At 46.5% G+C, this 21,970-nt stretch overlaps 2 protein-coding genes across 11 annotated transcripts in view; one reads left to right on the top strand and one right to left on the bottom strand.

The window, feature by feature from the left end:
* The window catches only part of CUEDC2 (CUE domain containing 2), a 335,540-nt gene that overhangs the window by 232,402 nt on the left and 81,168 nt on the right, over positions 1-21,970 (top strand). The gene's annotated exons all lie outside the window — the stretch shown is intronic.
* Positions 1-21,970, bottom strand: part of SUFU (SUFU negative regulator of hedgehog signaling) — a 133,318-nt gene that overhangs the window by 109,700 nt on the left and 1,648 nt on the right. For all 5 annotated transcript variants that reach the window (XM_050804147.1, XM_050804149.1, XM_050804151.1 and 2 more), the window contains exon 2: positions 18,266-18,400. In XM_050804147.1, the coding sequence (XP_050660104.1) occupies positions 18,266-18,400 (135 nt within the window). The remainder of the gene's footprint in view (positions 1-18,265; positions 18,401-21,970) is intronic.

The following is a 21,970-nucleotide window of genomic DNA, read 5'->3' as shown; positions in this document are numbered from 1 at the left end:
CAACCTCATCTTGTTCCACTGTTCTCCTCTCTCACCAAGCCCCAGACGTACTGGCCTTTCTTTTCCTTAAACACCTCAAGGTCCCTGCTGCCCTCAGGGCCTTTATACTAGCTGTTTCACTGCCTAGGACCTTCACCAGGACTCCCAGCATTGTACAACTCCAGGGAGCACCAATTGCACAGAATAATGTGAACAGTGGCCCTAGAGTTGTACAATGTGACAGCCCTTGCTGCCACCTGTCTTTGAGGTCTCAGTTCAAATCTTCAAGGAAGCCATTACTGATTACTAACAGTATCCTCCCTACCCACCTCAACCTCTACTTCTACCTATGTAAGTTCCCGAGTACCACCCCTGCTTTTTTTATTTTATTTTATTTTATTTATTTTTTTAAGACAGGGTCTCACTCTGTCACCTAGGCTGGAGTGCAGTGGCACGATCTCGGCTCACTGCAGCCTCTGCCTCCTGGGCTCAAGCGATCCTCCCACCTCAGCCTCCTGAGTAGCTGGAACTACAGGCACGCACCACCATGCCTGACTAATTTTGTATTTTTTGTAGAGATGGGGTTTTACCACATTGCCCAGGCTGGTCTCAAACTTCTGGCTCAAGTGATCCACCCACCGTGGTCTCCCCAAAGTGCTGGGATTAGAGGCATGATGTCACCACACTTGGAGCTCTGCTTTATTTTCATTTTTTTTACGAGACAGGGTCTCCGCATGTTGCCCAGGCTGGAGTGCAGTGGCTATTCACAGGCACAATCCCACTACTGATCAGCACAGGAGTTTTGACCTACTGGGCCAGTTCACCCCTCCTTAGGCAACCCGGTAGTCCTGCGCTCCTGGGAGGTCATCATATTGACGCTGAACTTAGTGCGGGACCTGACTGGCATAGTGCATAATAGCCCAGAACTCCTGAGCTCAAGTTATCCTCCCACCTCAGCCACCTGAGTAGCTGGGACCCTGCTTTATTTTCAACACAGCACTTGTACTATCTAAAACTACATAACATTTTTACATGTTTCTCCAGTAAGAATATAAGATTCATGAAAGCAGAAACCTTGCCTGCTTTGCTTTCCATGGTATCCCCAGCACTAAGAGAGCACCAGTATGTGCTCTAAAAATGTACGAAAACAGGCCAGGCGCAGTGGCTCATGCATGTAATCCCAGCATTGTGGGACACTGAGGCGGGTGGATCACCTGAGGTCAGGAGTTCGAGACCAGCCTGGCCAACATGGCAAAACCCCATCTCTACTAAAAATACAAAAAACTAGTTGGGCATGGTGGTGTGCGCCTATAATCCCAGCTACTCAGGAGACTGAGGCAGGAGAATCGCTGGAACCTAGGAGGCGGAGGTTGCAGTGAACCGAGATCGCAAGATCACGCCACTACACTCCAACCTGGGCAACAGAGCAAGGGTCCATCTCAAAACAAAATAAATTAAGTGCTTGCCACATACTAAGCACTGTGCCAGTTGCTGGGATGGGGGTACTCCCTCACCTTATAAAGCAAGGTTCAGGCCAGATACAGCGGCTCATGCTTATAATCTCAGCACTTTGGGAGGCCGATGCAGGCAGATCACCTAAGGCCGGGAGTTTGAGGCCAGCCTGGCCAACATGGCAAAACCCCGTCTCTACTAAAAATACAAAAATTAGCCAAGCGTGGTGGCGTGCCCTGTAATCCCAGCTACTTGGGAGGCTGAGGCAGGAGGATCGCTTGAACCCAGGAAGTAGAGGCTGCAGTGAGCCGAGATTACACCACTGCACTCCAGCCTGAGCGACACAAGACTCCATCTCAAAAATAAAAAATAAAAAAAATAAAACAAAGCAAGGTTCAGACAATTTTTCCAAAATCACATTCCTCCTCCCACAGAAAGGCTCTGACTCCTATCAAAATGCCCTTGGAATGTCTCCTCTCCCATGGGAATAAGGGTCCAAACTGAAGAAGTACTCTTGAACAAGCTAAAAGCTCGGGCTTGGTGCTGGGCCAGGAGAATTCTCTGTTTCCAGTGGTGAGAATATTTTTCCAACAGTCGGAAAAACCCCAAAGCAAGAGCTTCCTCCATTTTATTCATTTGTTCAACAAATATTTGCTGATGTACTGGAGAAACATTAATGGATAAAGCAGATTTCCACCCCTATCTTCAGGGAGCTTATGTTCTAGTGGGAAGGAGGGGGGACAGACAATAAACAAGACAAATAAGTAAGTAAGTAAAACAGGTTAGATGGTGATTTAAAAAAAAATTTCTTGAAGCATAATAGACATTGCAGAAGTGATAAGTGTTTTAAAGAAGAAATAGGCTGGGAACAGTGGCTCACGCCTGTAATCCCAGCAATTTGGGAGGCGGAGGCAGGCAGATCACTTGAGTTTGAGACCAGCCTGGCCAACGTGGTGAAACCCCGTCTCCACAAAAAATACAAAAATTAGCCAGGTGTGGTGGCACCTGCCTGTAGTCCCAGTTACTTGGGAGGCTAAGGCAGGAGAATCGCTTGAGCCCAGGAGGCAGAGGTTACAGTGAGCCGAGACTGCACCACTGCACTCCAGCCTGGGCAACAGAGCTAGACTTCATCTCAAAAAAAAAAAAAAAAAAAAAAAAGAGCCAGGCGCGGTGGCTCAAGCTTGTAATCCCAGCACTTTGGGAGGCCGAGACGGGCGGATCACGAGGTCAGGAGATCGAGACCATCCTGGCTAACACGGTGAAACCCCATCTCTACTAAAAAAATACAAAAAAACTAGCTGGGCAAGGTGGCGGGCGCCTGTAGTCCCAGCTACTCAGGAGGCTGAGGCAGGAGAATGGCATAAACCCAGGCGGTGGAGCTTGCAGTGAGTGAAGATCTGGCCACTGCACTCCAGCCTGGGCGACAGAGCGAGACTCTGTCTTTAAAAAAAAAAAAAAAAAAAAAAGAAAAAGAAAAAAAAATGAAAAAGAAGAATTAGGCTGGGTGCAGTGGTTCATGTCTGTAATCTCAGCACTTTAGGAGGCAAGATGGAAGGATCGCTTCAGTCCAGGAGTCCAAGACCAGCCTGGGTAACATAGTGAGACCCTGACTATACAAACATATAAATTTTTAAAAAGAAGAATTAGGCAGGAAAGGGGGATACTGCTTTGTGGGGGGAGGGTGCAGGATTTCCTTTTTAAATAAGGAGGTCAGGGAAGGCCTGATTTAGAGGAGATATTTGAGGTAGGGTCTGAGGAGGTGAGATAAGGTATGAAGTTATCTGCAGGCAGAACTTTGCAGGCATAGGGAGACTAAGTGCAAAGGCCCTGAGGTAGACGAATGCCTGGCACTTCAGAGGAAAAGCAAGGGGGGCAGAGTAGGAAGAGCAGAGCAGCCAGAGATAAGGCCGATTGAAGAGAGTACAAAGGACCTTAAAGGTGATGGCCTTTGGCCTTTACTCAAGCGAGACAGGAAGCCACTGGATGGTTCTGAGCATGATTCATGAGATGACTGCCCACTAGCCCTGGCTGAAGAAGGTCTAATTCTGAAGGCTCCCTGCTCAGCGACCGTCTTCCTTTTGGGCCTTTTATCTACGCAAGACCACTGGTTACAGGAATGAGAAATTGCCAGCTTGGCTCAAGGAGGGTGGGAATCCAGCATGTCTGCAACCTGATATATGGGAAAAGTTAGACCAGGAAGACGAGAGGGTTAGGGCAAGCCATGGTGTTGCCTGTAGGTTTTCACTACATTTTTCCTCTAACCAACCAAGCTTTGTCAGAAGCCTTGAAGAGTCAAATCCATCACAGGCCAAAAGCACAGCCAGCCAGCTCGATCCCCTGGGACTGGGAGCCTGGGCCAAGCCCCATTCTCTAGCAGTTACTCCTCCCCATAGCCATGGCCCTGGGCAGCCTGACATCATGTTGAAAGGCTTGAGGTCAGAGTAAGGGAAACTGGTGGTCGGAGGCAGGGCTCCAAGAGGTCCCAGGTATCACATGAGGGTTAGTACTAGAAAAAGTACTAGATTGGCCTTCCTGTGGCTAAGCTGATTCTATGACCAGGGACTCTAAAAGCCTGAGTAACATAGGATTAGGAAGGAAAGGGATCTTTGAGGGCTACTATCTTTTACTAACATGCTGCGGGCCTGGAGTCCAGTGAACCATACCTCTCTGAGAAGCTGCTGTGAAGCTATATCTCACTGACAAATGGATAACTGTCTCAGCCTCAAACTCAGGCCTGGTCACATTTCTGAGCCTCAGGACTCCTTCTTGCCAAGAGCCCTCCACTAGGCCTCAAGCCATGGACTGCAGAAGAGGAGACAAAGAGGCACCAGGTGATAACCTAAGGCTCTGAAGCTGTATCAGGCCCACCTCCCCACAATGTCTTCCAGCTTAAGGACCCTTCAACCCAATGAGGACCAGAACCAGGTTTATGTTGCTTGTTACTACAAGCCTCATGTCCAGAACTGTGTCCCAACGATGACAATCTACATAGCAGATGAATGTCTGGCCTTCCAAAGAAAAAGAGAGGCCAGCGATCAACAACAGATGAGAACTAAGTGTGTGTGTTTACCTACAACCCAGTGCTAGGAAAGGACAGTGGGCCACCCCTTCTCTAGATCTCTAGATCTAGTCCTGCTGCAAACATACAGTATTATTAAGTTATTTGACTTCCTGTGTGACAGAAGGTCTCTCATAAGCCCTAAATGGTAGCCCATTTGTTTCAGGCAATTACCTGAAAAGGAGCTCTGGGCATTTGTGCTTATGCCTGTGAACCTTCTGTGTCCCTCGAGTACGAGGACCCTGGGACACTCTGTAAGCCAATCTCAGTCCTCTGTACTCATGCACCCAAGAAAGGGCGAAGCTCGTGGTATTTATCTCCAGGTGACATTGATCACCAAATCCTGACTGTTTTAAGGGGAAAATAACAATAAAGGCAACAACTGGAACAACACAACCCCTCAGGACAGCTACCACCATGTGTGATAGTAAAGCTGTGATCTGAGAAGTAGGCAAACAGCACAGTTAGTACATATACTACCTAAACCACTCTTCACTGCTGTGAGACGTCAAGGAGGAAAAACAGGAATATCGTTAATGTAACATGGCAGTGGATAAGAGCCATCTTCCCAAGGAAATGTGCTGTTTTCAGAATGTAGAAACCCTAGCAACAGTGGGCAAGCTGAATTCAGACAACAGCGTTAAGTAGGCAGCAGGGAAGCCTCAGAAGATGTTAAGTCCTCACTAAGAAGATGAGATGCATGCAAAGCAAAACCCTGCACACAACTGGGACAGCATCACTCCCTAGGAGTTATTTACAGAAATCATCATAAGAATAGACATAGAATTGTATAACAAAAGGTGATAGGATTATGAGTAATTCTTTTCTCACATTTCTAATTCCCAACATTTTTAGTAAAATGGTTCAACTGTCTTTATAAGTGAAAAAAAGCAAATTTACAACTAAGACGTTGGATAACAATAATGAATTTAACAGCAAAAGGTCGGGCCAGGAAAGTTTTAGACGTTGTCTTCTTGATGCTGGTTTAACTATGAGAGTTTGAGATCTGGTTGGGGCTTCAAAGGAGCATGGTATACGCATTTCTCATCAAAGGCAAGGTTAAGCCCAATAGGGTATGGAATGGACAAGTCTGCATATCAGTCTTTCTATAGTCTGTACTGGAGGACAGAATCAATCTCAAACCTTGGGATTGAGGTGGCAGATCTCAGTACCAGCTACACTTTATGGAAGACACCATCATTGGAGAATATAAGGTAGAGAACTCATGAGCCAGTCCCATGAGTGGGACTTAGCCCTGACAGTGACTTAGGAATTCGGAGGTAGGCCCAGCACCTACTCGGGATCTAACACATTTAATGGCTTGAGAAGTGACCAAAAGGAAACTATGCCAGAAAGCATAATTAGCCCCATGGTCTGAACCCATGATGTGAGAAAAAAGTATGTATGGGTAAGGGTAGAATGGGGAGTGGCTGGAGGTTAGGAAGAAAAACAAAGATATGTCACCAAAGAAGATACACAGATGGCAGACAAGCATATGAAAAGATGTTCGACAGCATATGTCATGAGAGAACAGCAAATTAAAACAATTAGATACCACTCCACACCTATTGGAATGGCTAAAATCCAAAAAACAGACAATAACAAATGCTGGTGAGAACATGGAGCAATAGGAACTCTCATTCATTGCTTGTGGGAATGAAAAATGGAACAGCCACTATGGAAAATGGTTTGGCAGCTTCTCATAAAGCTAAACATAGTCTTAACATATGATCTAGCATTACATTCCGTGGTATTTACCCAAATGAGTTGAAAACGTATGTCCACACAAAAACCTGCACATAAATGTTTATAGCAGCTTAATTAAAAATCGCCAAAAAATACTGGAAGCAATCAAGATGTTTTTCAAAAGGTGAAAGAATAAACTGTGGTACGTAACAAACAATGGAATATTATCAAGTGATAAAAGGAAAGGTGCTATCAAGCCACCAAAAGGCACAGTGGAACCTTAACTGCATATTACTCAGTGAAAGAAGCTAGTCTGCAAAGGTTACATACTATTTGATTCCAACTCTATGACCTTTTGGAAAAGGCAAAAACTACAGAGATAGTAAAAAAACCAAACAGTGGTTGCCAGGGGTTTAGGGGGAGGGAGGAATGAACAGGTGGAGCACAAAGGATTTTTAGAGCAGTGAAACTAGTTTGTATGATGCTGTGATGGTGTATACATGACATGCATTTGCCAAAACCCAACAACTGGCAAGGCGTGGTGACTCACACCTGTAATCCCAGCACTTTTGGAGGCGGGTCACTTGAGGTCAGGAGTTCGGTACCGGCCTGGCCAACATGGTAGAACCCCATCTCTACTAAAAATACAAAAAAATTAGCTGGGCGTGGTGGCAGGCGCCTGTAGTCCCAGCTACTCAGGAGGCTGAGGCAGGAGAATCACTTGAACCCAGGAGGTGGAGGTTGCAATGAGCTGACATCGCACCATTGTGCTCCAGCCTGGGCAACAAGTGCAAAACTCCGCCTCAAAAAAAAAAAAAAAAAAAAAAAAAAAAGAACTGTACAACACAAAGAGTGAACCCTAAGGTAAACTATGGACTTAAGGTAGTAATAAGTATCAATATTGGTTCCTCAAAGATAACAAATATACCACGCTAATGCAAGGTGTTAATAATAGGGGAAACTATAAGTAAAGAGAGAGGGGGATAGATAGGAACTCTGTACTATTGGCTCAATTTTCTATAAGCCTAATACTGCTCTAAAACATAAAGTCGGCCGGTCGCAGTGGCTCATATCTGCAATCCCAACACTCTGGGAGGCCGAGGTGGGCAGATCACCTGAGGTTAAGAGTTCAAGACTGGCCTGGCCAACATGGCAAAACCCCCTCTCTACTAAAAATACAAAAATAGCTGGGCGTGGTGGCGGGCACCTGTAATCCCAACTACTCGGGAGGCTGAGGCAGGAGAATCACTTGAACCCAAGAAACGGAGGTTGCAGTGAGCTGAGATTATACCACTGCACTCCAGCCTGAGCGAAAAGGGCGAGACTCCAGCTCAAAGAAAAACCCACAAAAAGATAAAGTCTGTTGATTAAAAATAAATCATTAAAGGAATTTTTAAAATTTTAAATGACTATCTGCATTGATATAAGGACTACTGAGATGCTGGGCACATCCCTGACCACAGAATCAGCAGCATGACCATGGGAACTTGTCACCTAAGCCAGAAATTTTTATGTTTTTAAAAGTTGCAGACTTTCCTGGCAACTTACTGTAAATGACTACAATAAGGTTGCAGAAGTCTTTTTTTTTTTTTTTTTTTTTTTGAGACAGAGCTTCTCTCTTGTTGTCCAAGCTGGAGTGCAATGGCATGATCTCACTCACTGCAACCTCCGCCTCCTGGGTTCAAGCAATTCTCCTGCCTCGGCCTCCTGAGTAGCTGAGATTACAGGCACCCGCCACCACGCCTGGCTAATTTTCGTGTTTTTTTAGTAGAGACAGGGTTTCACCATGTTGGCCAGGCCGATCTTACGACCTCAGGTGATCTGCCTGCCTCAGCCTCCCAAAGTGCTGGGATTACAGGAGTTAGCCACCACGCCCAGCCTGGTTGGCAAAGTCTTGACTTGAGAGATGACACCTGTCACCTACTGTCCCGTTTTACCCTCCTGCCATTATCCTGAAGGACTCTTTCTTTAAAAGCTGCTTCCAGGTCGGGCACAGTGACTCACACTTATAATCCAAGCACTTTGGGATGACTTGATCTCATGAGTTTGAGACCAGCCTGGGCAACATGGCAAAACCCAATCTCTACAAAAAATATAAAAATTAGCCAGGCATGGTGGTGCGCGCCTGTAGTACCACCTACTCAGGAGGCTGAGGTGGGAGGATGACTTGAGCCTGGGAAGCAGAGGTCGCAGTGAGCCAAGATGGCACCACTGCACTCCAGCCTGGGCGAAGAGAGCCAGGCCCTGTGTCAAAAATAAATAGATAGATAGATAGATAGATAGATAGATAGATAGATAGATAGATAGGCAGGCAGGCAGGCAGGCAGGCAGGCAGATACATAGCTTCCACATCTAGCTCAACATTTCCCCCCAACAAAGCACTTTCTGGTTAACTCTACTCAGTCATGGTCATTTCATTCCATTAATCCAAGATAACTTTGAATTTAGCAGCATAATTTTGAATAGAATTCTCCAGCTCTCTGCAGGAGGTAGAATAAAGAGGTGGTGACTACTGGATCCAGACTGCCTGGGTTTATATCCCAGCTCCAGCATTCACTGGCTGGGCGGATGAATTCCTTAACATTTCTGCATCTCAGTTTCCTTATGTGTAAAATAAGGATAATAACTCCTACACCATAGAGTTGTTCTGAGGATTAAAGGAGTTTATATAAAGCACTTAGAACAGTGCCTTATACAGAGTAAGGGCTATAATTGTTTGTAATTATTATTATATGTTTAAAGTTTCTTGGAACCAGATAACAGGGTTAGGGGAGAGAGCCTCAAAGTCACAGGGAGACAGGAAACTGCTCCCAGTCCCAATCCTCACTGCTGTCTTCTTTCTCAGGGACCTCACCATCTCCTACCAAGCAAATGCTGCATTTTTAAGGGCAGGCACTCGGTCAGATTCTTCATTGTCTCCACACTCAAACACATCATCTTGTCCAATGTTCTGCCTGTAGAGGGGTCTCAACATAGCTCTACTGGTGGGTGTGCTACACAGCCTGGTCCTCTGTGTTGAGAGCTTGGTAGGCAGGACAGCAAGCTGCAAAGTTAGTTGGATGGGTGAGGATACCATTCCTCAGGGCTGAGATCATAAAGGATAAGATCCCACCAGATACATCTCAGAAACAACATCAGAACTGAACTATTGAAACAAGAAATGGAGCTATATTGAATACCTCAGAGGCAAGATACATGAATGAATTCAGGAGTCAAGGGCCAAAGGCCAGAGTTGGGACCCCTGAATCAGAAAGGTGGATAAGAGACAGGCTAGCAAACCCAGACCCAGGACATGAAAGGTATGGGGAATAGCATTCGAAATAGAAAATAGCACAGCCTGGAAGAGGGGAGCCCAAAAGGGTGGGCTGAACAGGGGAAAATCCTGGGACTGAGAGACCAGATTGCATCAAACCCATAAAGGCTTCTAAGTCTCTTGAGGAAGAGAAGGAACTTTCCCAGCACTGACCTACCTGGCACCACTCTGGCCTGGTAGTCACAATACCACACCACTCAGTTTTTTTGGTTTTTTTTGCAGGGACGGGACAGCATCTCACTCCTTAACCCAGGCTGGAGTGCAGTGGTGAGATCTTGGCTCACTGCAATCTCTGCCTCCCGGGTCCAAGCGATTCTCCTGCCTCAGCCTCCCAAGTGGCTCGGATTACAGGTGTATGCCACCATGCCCAGCTAATTTTTTGTGTGTGTGTGATGGAGTTTCACTCTTATTGCCCAGGCTAGAGTGCAATGGTGCAGTCGCGGCTCACTCCAACCTCTGCCTCCCGGGTTCAAGCGATTCTCCTGTCTCAGCCTCCCCAGTAGCTGGGATTACAGATGCCAGCTACCACGCCCAGCTAATTTTTGTATTTTTAGTAGAGACAGGTTTCGCCATGTTGGCCAGGCTGGTCTGGAACTCCTGACCTCAGGTGATCAGCCTCCTAAAATGCTGAGATTACAGGTGTGAGCCACTGTGCCCAGCTACAGGCTTTTTAAAAGTGAGTTTAGGCCACCACAGAGGCTCACACCTATAATCCCAGCATGAGGTCAAGAGATCGAGACCATCCTGGCCACCATGGTGAAACTGCATCTCTACTAAAAATAGAAAAATTAGCTGGGCGTGGTGGCACGTGCCTGTAGTCCCAGCTACTTGCAAGGCTGAGGCAGGAGAACTGGTTGAACCCGGGAGGTGGAGGTTGCAGTGAGCTGAGATCATGCCACTGCACTCCAGCCTGGCAACAGAGTGAGACTCCATCGGATCACGAGGTCAGGAGATCGAGACCATCCTGGCTAACACAGTGAAACAATGTCTCCACTAAAAATACAAAAAATTAGCCGGGCATAGTGGCAGGCACCTATAGTCCCAGCTACTCGGGAGGCTGAGGCAGGAGAATGGCACGAACCTGGGAGGCGGAGCTTGCAGTGAGCCAAGATTGTGCCACTCTACTCCAACCTGGGCAACAGAGCAAGCCTCCGTCTCAATAAAAAAAAATAAAAAAATAAAAAGTGAGTTTAACTGGGTCAGCTGGACAAGTTTTTTCCCAACTGTTGAGGGACTCTCTGAATTGGAGAATTTGTAACCCTTACCCCATGAAGGAAGAAACAATCCATGCTGTAAATGAAATGCTTAATAAAGGACGAAGCCATGCACCCACAGGCATCTGCTGGGAACCCCCACAATATAGGTCTTCCTGTAGCTACAAAAGAAAAGAAATCCCAGCACTTTGGGAGGCTGAGACGGGTAGATCACCTGAGGTCAGGAGTTTGAGACCAGCCTGGCCAACATGGTAAAAATCCCAACTCTAGTAAAAATAAAAAATTGGCTGGGCATGGTGGCACACGCCTATAATCCCAGCAGAGACTGCAGTGAGTTGAGGTCGTGTCACTGCACTCCAGGCTGGGCAACAAAGGAAGACTCTATCTCAAAAAAAAAAAAAAAAAAAAAAGAAAGAAAGAAAAAGAAAAGAAATTCTCCTCAACTTTAAAAATTCACAGATTCAGAGATGTGGGGCCTGAATTCCAACACTAAGTGACAGCTTTGGCCTCAGAAAGGGTTCTAGAGAGTCCCTGTTGGGCCCTGCCACACTGGGCCAAGACCAAGGGAGCCTCACTCTTGCTTGGTGGTCCTGATCCCCTGTTCTTGGCAGGGAACTCTACCATCTCATGCAAATAGTCATCCTGACACTGAACATCCCTGAGAGGAAAGGCAGAGGGACCAGGCTTCAGGGAGGTGTGCCCCTCAGTGAGCCTGCAGAACACTTCTTCTAGCCTGCTAAACTTAGCCAGGGCTGGGCCCAGTGGCTTAGGGAGGCATTCTGGTTGCCAGCCTCATGAGAGCTCTAGGAGGAGAGCAAAGGTCCAACCAGAGGAGGGACCAAGCTCCCAGTACAGATGTGTATGGCAAAGAAAGGACCTCTCTTGGAAGCGACATGTTAAAAAGTTCCTGCAGGCCAGGCAGGATGGCTCACGCCTGTAATCCCAGTACTTTGGGAGGCTCAGGTGGGTGGATCACCTGAGGTCAGGAGTTCGAGACCAGCTCAGCCAACACGGTGAAACCCCGTCTCTACTAAAAATGCAAAAATTAGCCAGGCGTGGTGGCACACGCCTGTAGTCCCAGCTACTTGGGAGGCTGAGGCAGGCAAATCGCTTGAACCTGGGAGGTGGAGGTTGCAGTGAGCTGAGATCACACCATCGCACTCCAGCCTGGGTGACAGAGCAAGCCTCCATCTCAAAAAAAAAAAAGTTCCTGCAAACTAAGCTTTGAGGAGGAAAAATTAGCATTTCTCAACTGCAGGAGACCGAGGCCACACTAAACAACAAGTGGAAAAGTTAATCTGTATCCAGTGTTTTAATAAATAACTCATACGGGTGCAGAGCCCAGCTAAGAACACGAGGGAAAGGGAGGCTCTCCACCAACCAGGTGGAGGCAGCCCCAGAAAGCCAGTCAGCGGCAGTTCCAGCCCCCAAGGGGGGTGCAGAACTGCTCCAAACTCCACTGGACATGAACACCAAGAAGTCGCATTTGTGGGACAGAGCCTAGATCTCCCATGGTGGTGGGGCATGGGCACGACCTATGCTTTTGGGCTAACTCCACACGAAGGCTGTCTTTGGAACCAGCCCAACATGTACAGCAGATGACCTGCCCTGAGAAAAATCCCACCAGGGAAGTCTGCCTGAGTTCTCAAATGCACTCTCCAACTACCCAGCCTTCCAGCCTCGGTTAGGGCCCTGTAGGCTCTGTCCAGCCAGAGCTGTTGGTGGTAACAGGGGCAGCCAGAAATCCTCACAGAGAGTGATGCTGAAACCACTTCTACAGCCACATAGATCCCCCCACATTCCAGTCCACAGCTGCCTGGCCATAAAGGGGAAGGTCAGACCTGCAAGCTCTGACAGCACTTGGCAGCTGAGGCTCAGCTGCCTGACACCTCCCAAGTCCCAGGGAAGAGTCCCAAAGGACAGTCTCTCTACTCAGGTCAGTTGGGAACAGCCTTGAGGTTCCTAGAGAAGCACTCTGTTCTCTCCTGTGGCTGCCTGGACCTGGAATTTGTTCTATCTCTCCAACTTCAGAAATGGCTTAAGAATCTTTTGATCGAAACAAGTGCTTTATTGCCTGGTTTCCTTTAGTGAATGTGAATAAGGAAAGAACTTGAATGAAAATGGCCATCCCAAGGCTTATTAAGTCATTGTACTCTTCATCCCTTTTAGGGTTACCAGGGTGGGCATCCCCTCCTACCCCTGAAGCATGCCTGCCAGGAGCAAGAAGAAATGCAGAGGACCCCTCACTTCTGCCTGTCCCTACCCTCAACAGGTTGTAAAGAGAAGGAAAGATCATAATAGGAGGTACACAACAGGCATTTAATAAACGCTGTTGCCAGGAGCAGTGGCTCTTGCCTATAATCCCAGCACTTTGAGAGGCCAAGGAGGGAGGACTGCTTGAGTCCAGTAGTTCCAGACCAGCCGGGGCAACATAGCGAGACCTCGTGTCAACAACAACAACAAAAAATTAGCCAGGTGTGGTGCTGCATGCCTGTGGTCCCAGCTACCTGGGAGGCTGAGGTAAGAGGATCACTTGAGCCAGGGTGATTGAGGCTGCAGTGAGCCGTGACCTTGCCACTGCCCTCCAGCCTGGGCAACAGAGGCAGATCGTCTCAAAAATAAAAATAAAAATAAATGTATATCAGTTTTAAAAAGGAGAGGATAACTTAAAAAGAACATGAAATAAATAATACTACAAGTGGTGACAATTATGAATGTGGCACCAGAAGATTTCAAAATACTGAGCTAGAAGGTTTTTCAAGTCCCTCTCACTCCTAAAAGCGCTGTTGGTATCGTATAGCGTCAGGCTGCAGATGGCATCCCAGGTCCCTTCCTACAGGGTTCCTCTCAAACTTTACCTCCTCCCTGCAGCCTCTAGCAATTCAGCAGCCTGATTAGAAGTTACTCCCTCTGCTCTGCTTCCAGATCATATTTTATACCCATGGACTGTAGCATTTATTACTCAATATGATAACAATCTTTTTATGTTTATCTCCCCTCTAGAACATGAGCTCCTTCAGACAAGAATTATGTCTTGCTATTTTATCCCGAAGACATCTATTATGATGTTCTATGTCTGATACAAAGTAGGTGCTTGATGAATGTGTGCTGAAAAAATGAACCAATGCTTTTGCTCCTTTCTTGCTGAAGAGAAGACACAGACAGTGGAAGAAGAATTGCTGCCAGAGATCCATTTGCCATCATTCCCACCTAGCACCTCTTAGCACTTAAGCTGGATGGCACAACACTTGTCTTTCTGACTTCAGCTTTGAGTACTAATTTAAACGAGGATTCATTAAGTCATTTTAAAGAGGTCCCACCATTATGAAATGTGTGGAAAATCACATTTTTCTTCAAAAAACTTAACAGGATCAAAAAGAAACCAGTCATCCCAGTACAAGGCCAATTATAAAGGTATCTATTTCTGTTTTATTATTTGTCTTTATTTACTTTTTGAGATAAGGTCTCGCACTGTCAGCTGAACTGGAGTGCAGTAGCGCAATCATGGCTCACTGCAGCCTTGAACTCCCAGGCTCCAGTGATCCTCCCACCTCAGCCCCCCAAGTAGCTAAGGCTACAGATGCACACCACCATGTCTGGCTAATTTCTGTATTTTCTGTAGAGATGGGGCGGTCTCACTATGTTGCCCAGGCTGGTGTTGAACTTCCTGGGCTCAAGCGATCCTCCTGCCTCGACCTCCCAAAGTGCTAGGACTACAGGAGTGAGGCACCATGCCCAGCCTATAGAGGTACTCTTGACTTTTGCAACATAGACCAGAACTGGGTAAATATCTGAGAACATTCCTTCCATATCCTTCTAGTGCCAGGATGTAATACTGGAAAATACTAGGCTTGATTGGTGACATGAAAACCCAAATAGAGGCCGGGCGCGGTGGCTCACGCCTGTAATCCCAGCATTTTGGGAGGCCGAGGTGGGCGGATCACGAGGTCAGGAGATAGAGACCATCCTCGCTAACACGATGAAACCCCGTCTCTGCTAAAAATACAAAAAATTAGCCGGGCGCGGTGGTGGGCGCCTGTAGTCCCAGCTACTCAGGAGGCTGAGACAGGAGAATGGCGTGAACCCGGGAGGCGGAGTTTGCAGTGAGCCAAGATCGCGTCACTGCACTCCAGCCTGGGCGATGAGCAAGTCTCCATCTCAAAAAAAAAGAAAACCCAAATAGAGGTTTCACTCTTGTCATAAATGACATATGAATACAAAGTGCTGTACCATGTAAAAATGAAACACATGTAAGAGGGTAGTATTAAACCAGAAAAAAACAATAAGGAATAAGGTCCTATTTCAAATTAAGAGGTTGCCCCTTCTGAAATATGAGGCTTGCTCAATCACATTCTTCATGTTATTTTGGGCCTTGGGCCTATACCTAGCAGGTAGACTGGAAGAATCCTTAAGCCACATAGGAAATGGTCTTCTTTTAACCAAAATAAATCTGTCAACAAAAAGGTACAGGCTAGCTGCACTAAATACTCTCTGCAGGTTCTTATTAAAAATATAAATTAAGGTCCAGCATAGTCCCTTTACTCCCCACATCTGTTTGCTATTCTATCTCCATTATTAATACTGTAATGCTGGGTCCCCATTCAGGCAAGATTAATTCCCTGTTCCCAAAGCCTTCTGCTGACACTGCAATGAATCCATTTGGAAGGCTGTAAAGGCAGCTGCAGACATTGTTACCAACACGTGACCAGTGAGGAGATGAAACCTGGGCCTCTGAGTTTAACAAGAGAGATGAGGAAGTTGGGTTAGGCCGGTGTTCAGAGAGGTGGAATAGCCCAGTGGTTAAAAGCTCAAACTCTGAGGCTGAATGCAGTGGTTCACGCCTGTAATCCCAACACTTTGGGAGGCTGAGGCAGGAGGATCGCTTTAGCCCAGGCATCTGAGACCAGCCTGGGCAACATAGTAAAACCTTAACTCTACAGAAAATTTGAAAACTTAGCCAGGTGTGGTGGTGTATGCCTGTAGTCCCAGCTCCTTGGGAGGTTGAGGTGGGAGAATTGCTTGAGCCCAGGAGGTTGAGGCTGCCCTGAGCCATGATTGTGCCACTACACTCCTGCCTGGGTGACAGAGCGTGACCCTGTTTCAAAAAACAAAACAAAAAAGCTCAAATTTTGTACTCAAACAGCCCAATTCAATCACAGCTCTTTTACCCCTAGATCTGTAACTTTGAGCAATTCATTTAACCCCTCAAGAGAATCACTTTTCTTATCTATAAAATAGAAATAATGAGAACCTGATAAGATTGTAAAGCATTTAACACAATGACATGGAAGATAGTAAGTACTAAACAAAGGGGAAAAAGGCTATCATCATCTTCTTCATGATACTATCATCATCTCCAGAATTGGTCTCTATGCTAAAAGGCGGACAGGAGGAGTCCTGCTACTCTTTCAACCTGCCCAGGTTAAGTAGCCACCACCAAGATAGAACAGACATGGTACAAGGGGCAAGAAAGTACAAAAGGCAAAAACCAGAAGAGGATATGACAATACAAATAAAATCAGCTCTTGATTAACCAAGCTAATGAGGGGGAGGGAAAACTACACTTATTTTATTTTTAATTGACAGAATACGAACATAGAAAGATTACTTTAGGCCAGGCGCGGTGGCTCACACCTGTAATCCCAGCACTTTGGGAGGCCGAGGCGGGCGGATCACGAGGTCAGGAGATCGAGACCATCCTGGCTAACACGGTGAAACCCCGTCTCTACTAAAAAAAAAAATGCAAAAAACTAGCCGAGCGCGGTGGCGGGCGCCTGTAGTCCCAGCTACTCGGGAGGCTGAGGCAGGAGAATGGCGTAAACCCAGGAGGCGGAGCTTGCAGTGAGCTGAGATCCGGCCACTGCACTCCAGCCTGGGCGACAGAGCGAGACTCCGTCTCAAAAAAAAAAAAAAAAAAGAGAGCAATTACATTTAAATTAAAGAAACTTTCCATCAAAAGAATATAAACAGAAAAAAACTTTATTTTTTATTTTATTTTTTAAATTTATTTATTATTATTATAATTTTTTGAGATGGATTTTCACTCTTGTTGCCCAGGCTAGAGTACAATGGTGCAATCTCGGCTCACTGCAACCTCTACCTCCCAGGTTCAAGCAATTCTCCTGCCTCAGCCTCTCTAGTAGCTGGGATTACAGGCATGTGCCACCACACCTGGTTAATTTTGTATTTTTAGTAGAGACAGGGTTTATCTATGTTGGTCAGGCTGGTCTTGAACTCCCGACCTCAGGTGACTCGCCTGCCTCGGCCTGCCAAAGTGCTATGATTACAGGTGTCAGCCACCACACCCAGCCTTATTATTATTTTTTTAAGACACAGTTTCACTCTGTTGCCCAGGCTGGAGTGCAGTGGCACAATCCCAGCTCACTGCAACCTCTGCCTCCCAGGTTCAAGTGATTCTTGTGCCTCAGCCTCCGGGGCAGTTGGGATTACAGACACATACCACCATGCCTGGCTAATTTTTTGTATGTTTAATAGAGATGGGGTTTCACCATGTTGGCCAGGCTGGTCTCGAACTCTTGATCTCAAGTGAGCCACCTGCCTCAGCCTCCCAAAGTGCTGGGATTATAGGCATGAGCCACTGTGCCCAGCCAAAAAAAAAATTTTTTTTAATATAGATGGTAGCTTATTGGGGTACATGATATAACTGCTCAAAAGGCAAGAGAATACATTCATTAAGAGTATGAACTCTGAGTTGGGCACAGTGGCTCACACCCATAATTCCGATACTTTGGGAGGCCGAAGTGGAAGAACAGCTTGAGCCCAGGAGCTTGAGACCAGTCTGGGCAACATGGTGAAACCCTGTCTCTACAAAAAAATTACAAAAAGTAGCTGGACATGGTGGTACTTGCCTGTCATCCCAGCTACTCGGGAGGCTGAGGTTGGAGGATTACCCGAGCCTAGGAAGGTCAAGGCTGCAGTGAGCCACGATCATACCACTGCACTCCAGCCTGGATGACAGAGTGAGAATTATCTCCAAAAAAAAAAAAAAAAAAAAAAAAAGCATACAGGGCAACAAATGGAAGCAGACTAGGATAAAAAAAATAAATACAGGTTAAAAGGAAGTAGGTAAGATAGATAAAGGGATGAGAGAGGGACAGATTTGTGATAAAGCAAGTATAAAATCAACAGTAGAATCTGGGTTGTGGGTATATGAGTGTTCACTATAAAATCTTTTCAACTTTGCTTTATGTTTACAATGTTTCATAGTAAGATAGGGGAATAAAAGGAAGTAGACACAGAAGCATCTGCCCAAGTTCTGAGTCATAACCATGCTACCCTTCCCGTCCTATAAGCCCAAACTCCAGGGCAAGCTTAGAAACACCTGATTTGGGAACTCCTGCTCATCAAGACTTTCCTGAACCAGGTAAGCAGGAATCAGGTGTTAACAATGACCACCTTGGCATGAGCAGACATAGTCAGAGGGCAGAAATGCAGAGGTTCCACTGACAAGTACCAAGCTCACAGCACTATGACATTGTCACCCCTGCTCAGGAAAACCTCAGGAATAAGGCTCTGGATAAAGAACAGGTGGCACACACTCACTCATGGACTCTGTTGTCGCCATAGAGATCACTCAGGCCGAAGCTGATGTAGTGCCAGTGCTCAGGGATGTTAGCAGAAGGGCTCCCCACATTCCTGTACATGCTAACATAGTCCAAGGGGTCTGGGCCACCCAACCTGCAAAAAACAAAACACAGGGTGTCACTGTGAGCCTGGAAATCAGACAATGTCAAGCTAACGCGCTCTACTTTGTAAACCTAAAGGCCCCATCCTGGAGGAACCTGTGTGAAAGGTAACTAAAGAGAGGCCACATCTCTTCAGGATGAGACCAAGAGATGGACAGCTAAGGCTGCCCAACTCTGCAAGCATAAGAAGCTCCCTTCTCCTACCCCTGAAAGACTAGACCTCTTTTAGACATAAAACAGACTGGGTGGTTGCCCATTTTGCTTTCTCCTGTTTCAAATTACTGATCCCAAGTGAGACTGGCAGGGATTATCTCTCTTCTGTGGTGCTTGTATACATGCAAGCTTCAAGGCAAGAGGTGTATCAGTCAATCAATTGGCCTCTGTTGAAAGACCATCCTGAGCATCCCCAATGGGCATTGTTCCTGGAAGCAGAGGCTCTGCTCCACTCCAGCCTCTTAGACAGCTAATTCCTGAAAGACTATATTGTGCCCTTGTTAATTACAGTTTGTTCTAAACAAACCCGAAGCCTCTAGTCCGTGCAGACACCAGCCTGCACCACATAGACCAAAGCTGGTCTCTTATCACTGCAAGTGACAAAGGCCAAACTTAGGCTTAACTCAGTTCTGCACAGAGAACTGCAGCAGGAGTCAAACTGCGCCCTGTGAGCATCTGCACCCAGAAAATGATCCCAGGAGAGACTGCCACCTCAAAGGTAGAGCTGGGACGGTAAATGATTTGGGGCCTCTCAGGACCACATTAAATTTCCCCCACCATTCAACTGAGAAGGAGCTGCAGAAGAGATTCAGTTATTGTCTCACTCCGAGAATATAATACAATAAGAGTTCCCTTTAGTAATTAGTGCTTTAAAAAAAAAAAATCCTGTTTTGGCTGGGCATGGTGGCTCACACGTGTAAGCTCTGCACTTTGGGAGGCCGAAGTGGGTGGATCACTTGAGGTCAGGAGTTTGAGACCAGTTTGAGACCAGCCTGGCCAATATGGTGAAACCCCATCTCTACTAAAGATACAAAAAATTAGCCGGGCGTGGTGGCAGGTGCCTGTAATCCCAGCTATTTGGGAGGCTGAGGCAGGAGAATCGCTCGAACACCAGAGGCAGAGGTTTCAGGGAGCCGAGATCACGCCACTGCACTCCAGCCTGGGCGACAGAGAGAGACTGCGTCAAAAAAAAAAAAAAAAAAAAAAAAAAAAAAATCCTGTTATCCTTTAGAATGGATAAGAAATTTTGGTAGCTAGAGAAATAGACCAAATAGAAACCAGTGGAAGGAAGTCTGCATTTAGCCCACAAACACGGCACTTGAGCTGCCACAAACATCTGACCACTCCATAGACTGCAAAAGCTTCACCTGCCCCTGGGACATCAATGGAGTACACTTTTCAACCAGGATAGCATGCTGGCGGAAAGCTAACAACCAAATAAAAGACACATTACAAGTGATCCCAGTCAATGTTGCCAACACCAGGCAATTTAAACACTATTTAAAACCAGTAGGTCTTGTTTCATCCTCTTTTACCAGGATATTATTTGCCTTTGTAGAAATCCCTATTCTCTGCTAGGAAATGCTAAGTTATTTATAGAACTTCTAAGAAAGTTGCTACAAATAGCTTAGCATCTCAACTGAGGAAGATGGACAACTCTCCATGTCTGCCTTAACTCTGATTTCAACAAATCATTTGACTACTACGACCGGTTGGATTTAGAAAAGTTTGTGGGGCAAAGGAAGAAAGAAAAGAGTAGAGATCCCTGGAAAGACCCCATTAGAGCTACAGAACTCCAGAGCAGATGGGAGCCACTACAGGCCCCAAACCTGCTCCAGCTTCCTGCTGTAAATTTCTAAACCTGCCCTGCTACAGCCTAGGTCCATCCTGCACCGAGCTGCAAAACTGCGTTCACCATTCTCTGCTCCATCTGCAGCATCCCTGAAGCCCTCTTTCTCACCAGGTCTCCCACAAGGTGTCACATCAAGGAGAGAAGCTTAACCTTAAAACTACAACTGCAAGGAACTACCAAGAGTCAGACAAAATTAACCCTGTCCCCAAGCAGAGTATTCTGTTCTACTACCCAGAGGCCAGATGAGTATGTGGGAAAAAATCATATTTTACACTTAGCAAATGATGTTATCCAAGGTCCCAGGGCATCCCTCAACTTAATTCCTTCAACACCCAACTTCTCTCGGCAGGGCAGTTGCAGGACTGAAGTGGGCCATGAGTACAGGTTCTGACTCTCTGCTTTGATCCTTGCTCACCAAAGTCTCAGCTTTCAGTTAGAAAGCTTTCAGTTAGTAGTCCCCACTACTCAGGGATCACTAGCCACAGAGCCACCCTGCTATTGCAAAATGAATCCCAAGCTACCCTGGGCCACAGACAGACCCAGACAGTCTGGGTCAGTCATCCTGCTAGAAACCTCGTGGGATCCCAAATGTGAGGAATATAAATGAATTTCAGGATCTTATTTTTGCAAACCCCTCCGCATCTTAGAAAGTACCAGTCACTGATGGCTGGGCGCACTGACTCATGCCTGTAATCCCAGCACTTTGGGAGGCCGAGGTGGGTGGATCACTCAAGGTCAGGAGTTTGAGACCAGCCTGGCCAATATGGTGAAACCCTGCCTGTACTAAAAATACAAAAATTAGCTGGGCATGGTGGTGTGCGCCTGTAATACCAGCTACTTGGGAGGCTGAGGCATGAGAATCGCTTGAAACCAGGAGACAGAGGTTGCAGTGAGCCAAGATCATGCTACTGCATTCCAGCCTGGGTGACAGAACAAAACTCTGTCTCAAAAAAAAAAGAGAAAGTACCAGTCACTGTGCTGTTTCTCTTTATATTTTTCTGCATCTAGGCAAGGCTTTCACAAAGTGCTGTACAATCCCTTTTCTTCATTATCACATGTTGGCCCATCTCTGAAGATACGGCTGTTAACAAGCTTGCAGCAGGAAGGGAAAAAAAAATTGCCCTTAGTCCTTTGCAAACACTATCATACCTTTAACATGCAATTCTATCCTTTATGGCTACTTGTATGACATAAAAATAGTTGCCTGAATCTGTGTAGGGATTTCTCCTCACACTCAAATGAGGCCTGAACAAACAGCATGGCAGAGCCAGGCCCACTTCCTTTTTTGTTTTTCAAATAACAGAGACAAGGTCTGGCTATGTTGCCTAAACTGCTCTCGAACTCCTGGCCTCAAAGGATCCTCAAGGCCTCCCAAAGTGGTGGGAATATAGGCATGAGCCACCGTGCCCAGCCCAGGCCTACCTTTCTCATGACACATGACAACAAGTTCATCACAACAAATAGTTAAATATAAAGGCACAATGAGAATGGGTCATTAAGCTAGCAAGAGCTGCTTTCCACTCAGAAGCACTCTTCAACAACTCCTCTCAACCAGAGAACTGTTTGCCAGCCAGAGAGGACTGTGACACCAGTTCTACCTCCTCTTGGCTACTCCAACAGAGGAGGCTGTTCCCTACAACCCTTCCTAGACAGCAGGTGGCTGGTCCCCAGGCCCTCCACGCTGTTGGCCTCTTGGCATCCTCCCGTTGACGCAGG

The sequence above is a fragment of the Macaca thibetana genome, chromosome 9 (assembly GCF_024542745.1).
Source record: "Macaca thibetana thibetana isolate TM-01 chromosome 9, ASM2454274v1, whole genome shotgun sequence".
Lineage (NCBI taxonomy): Eukaryota > Metazoa > Chordata > Mammalia > Primates > Cercopithecidae > Macaca > Macaca thibetana.
Note: the sequence above shows the minus strand (reverse complement) of the source record. Positions and strands in the feature narration are given on the sequence as shown.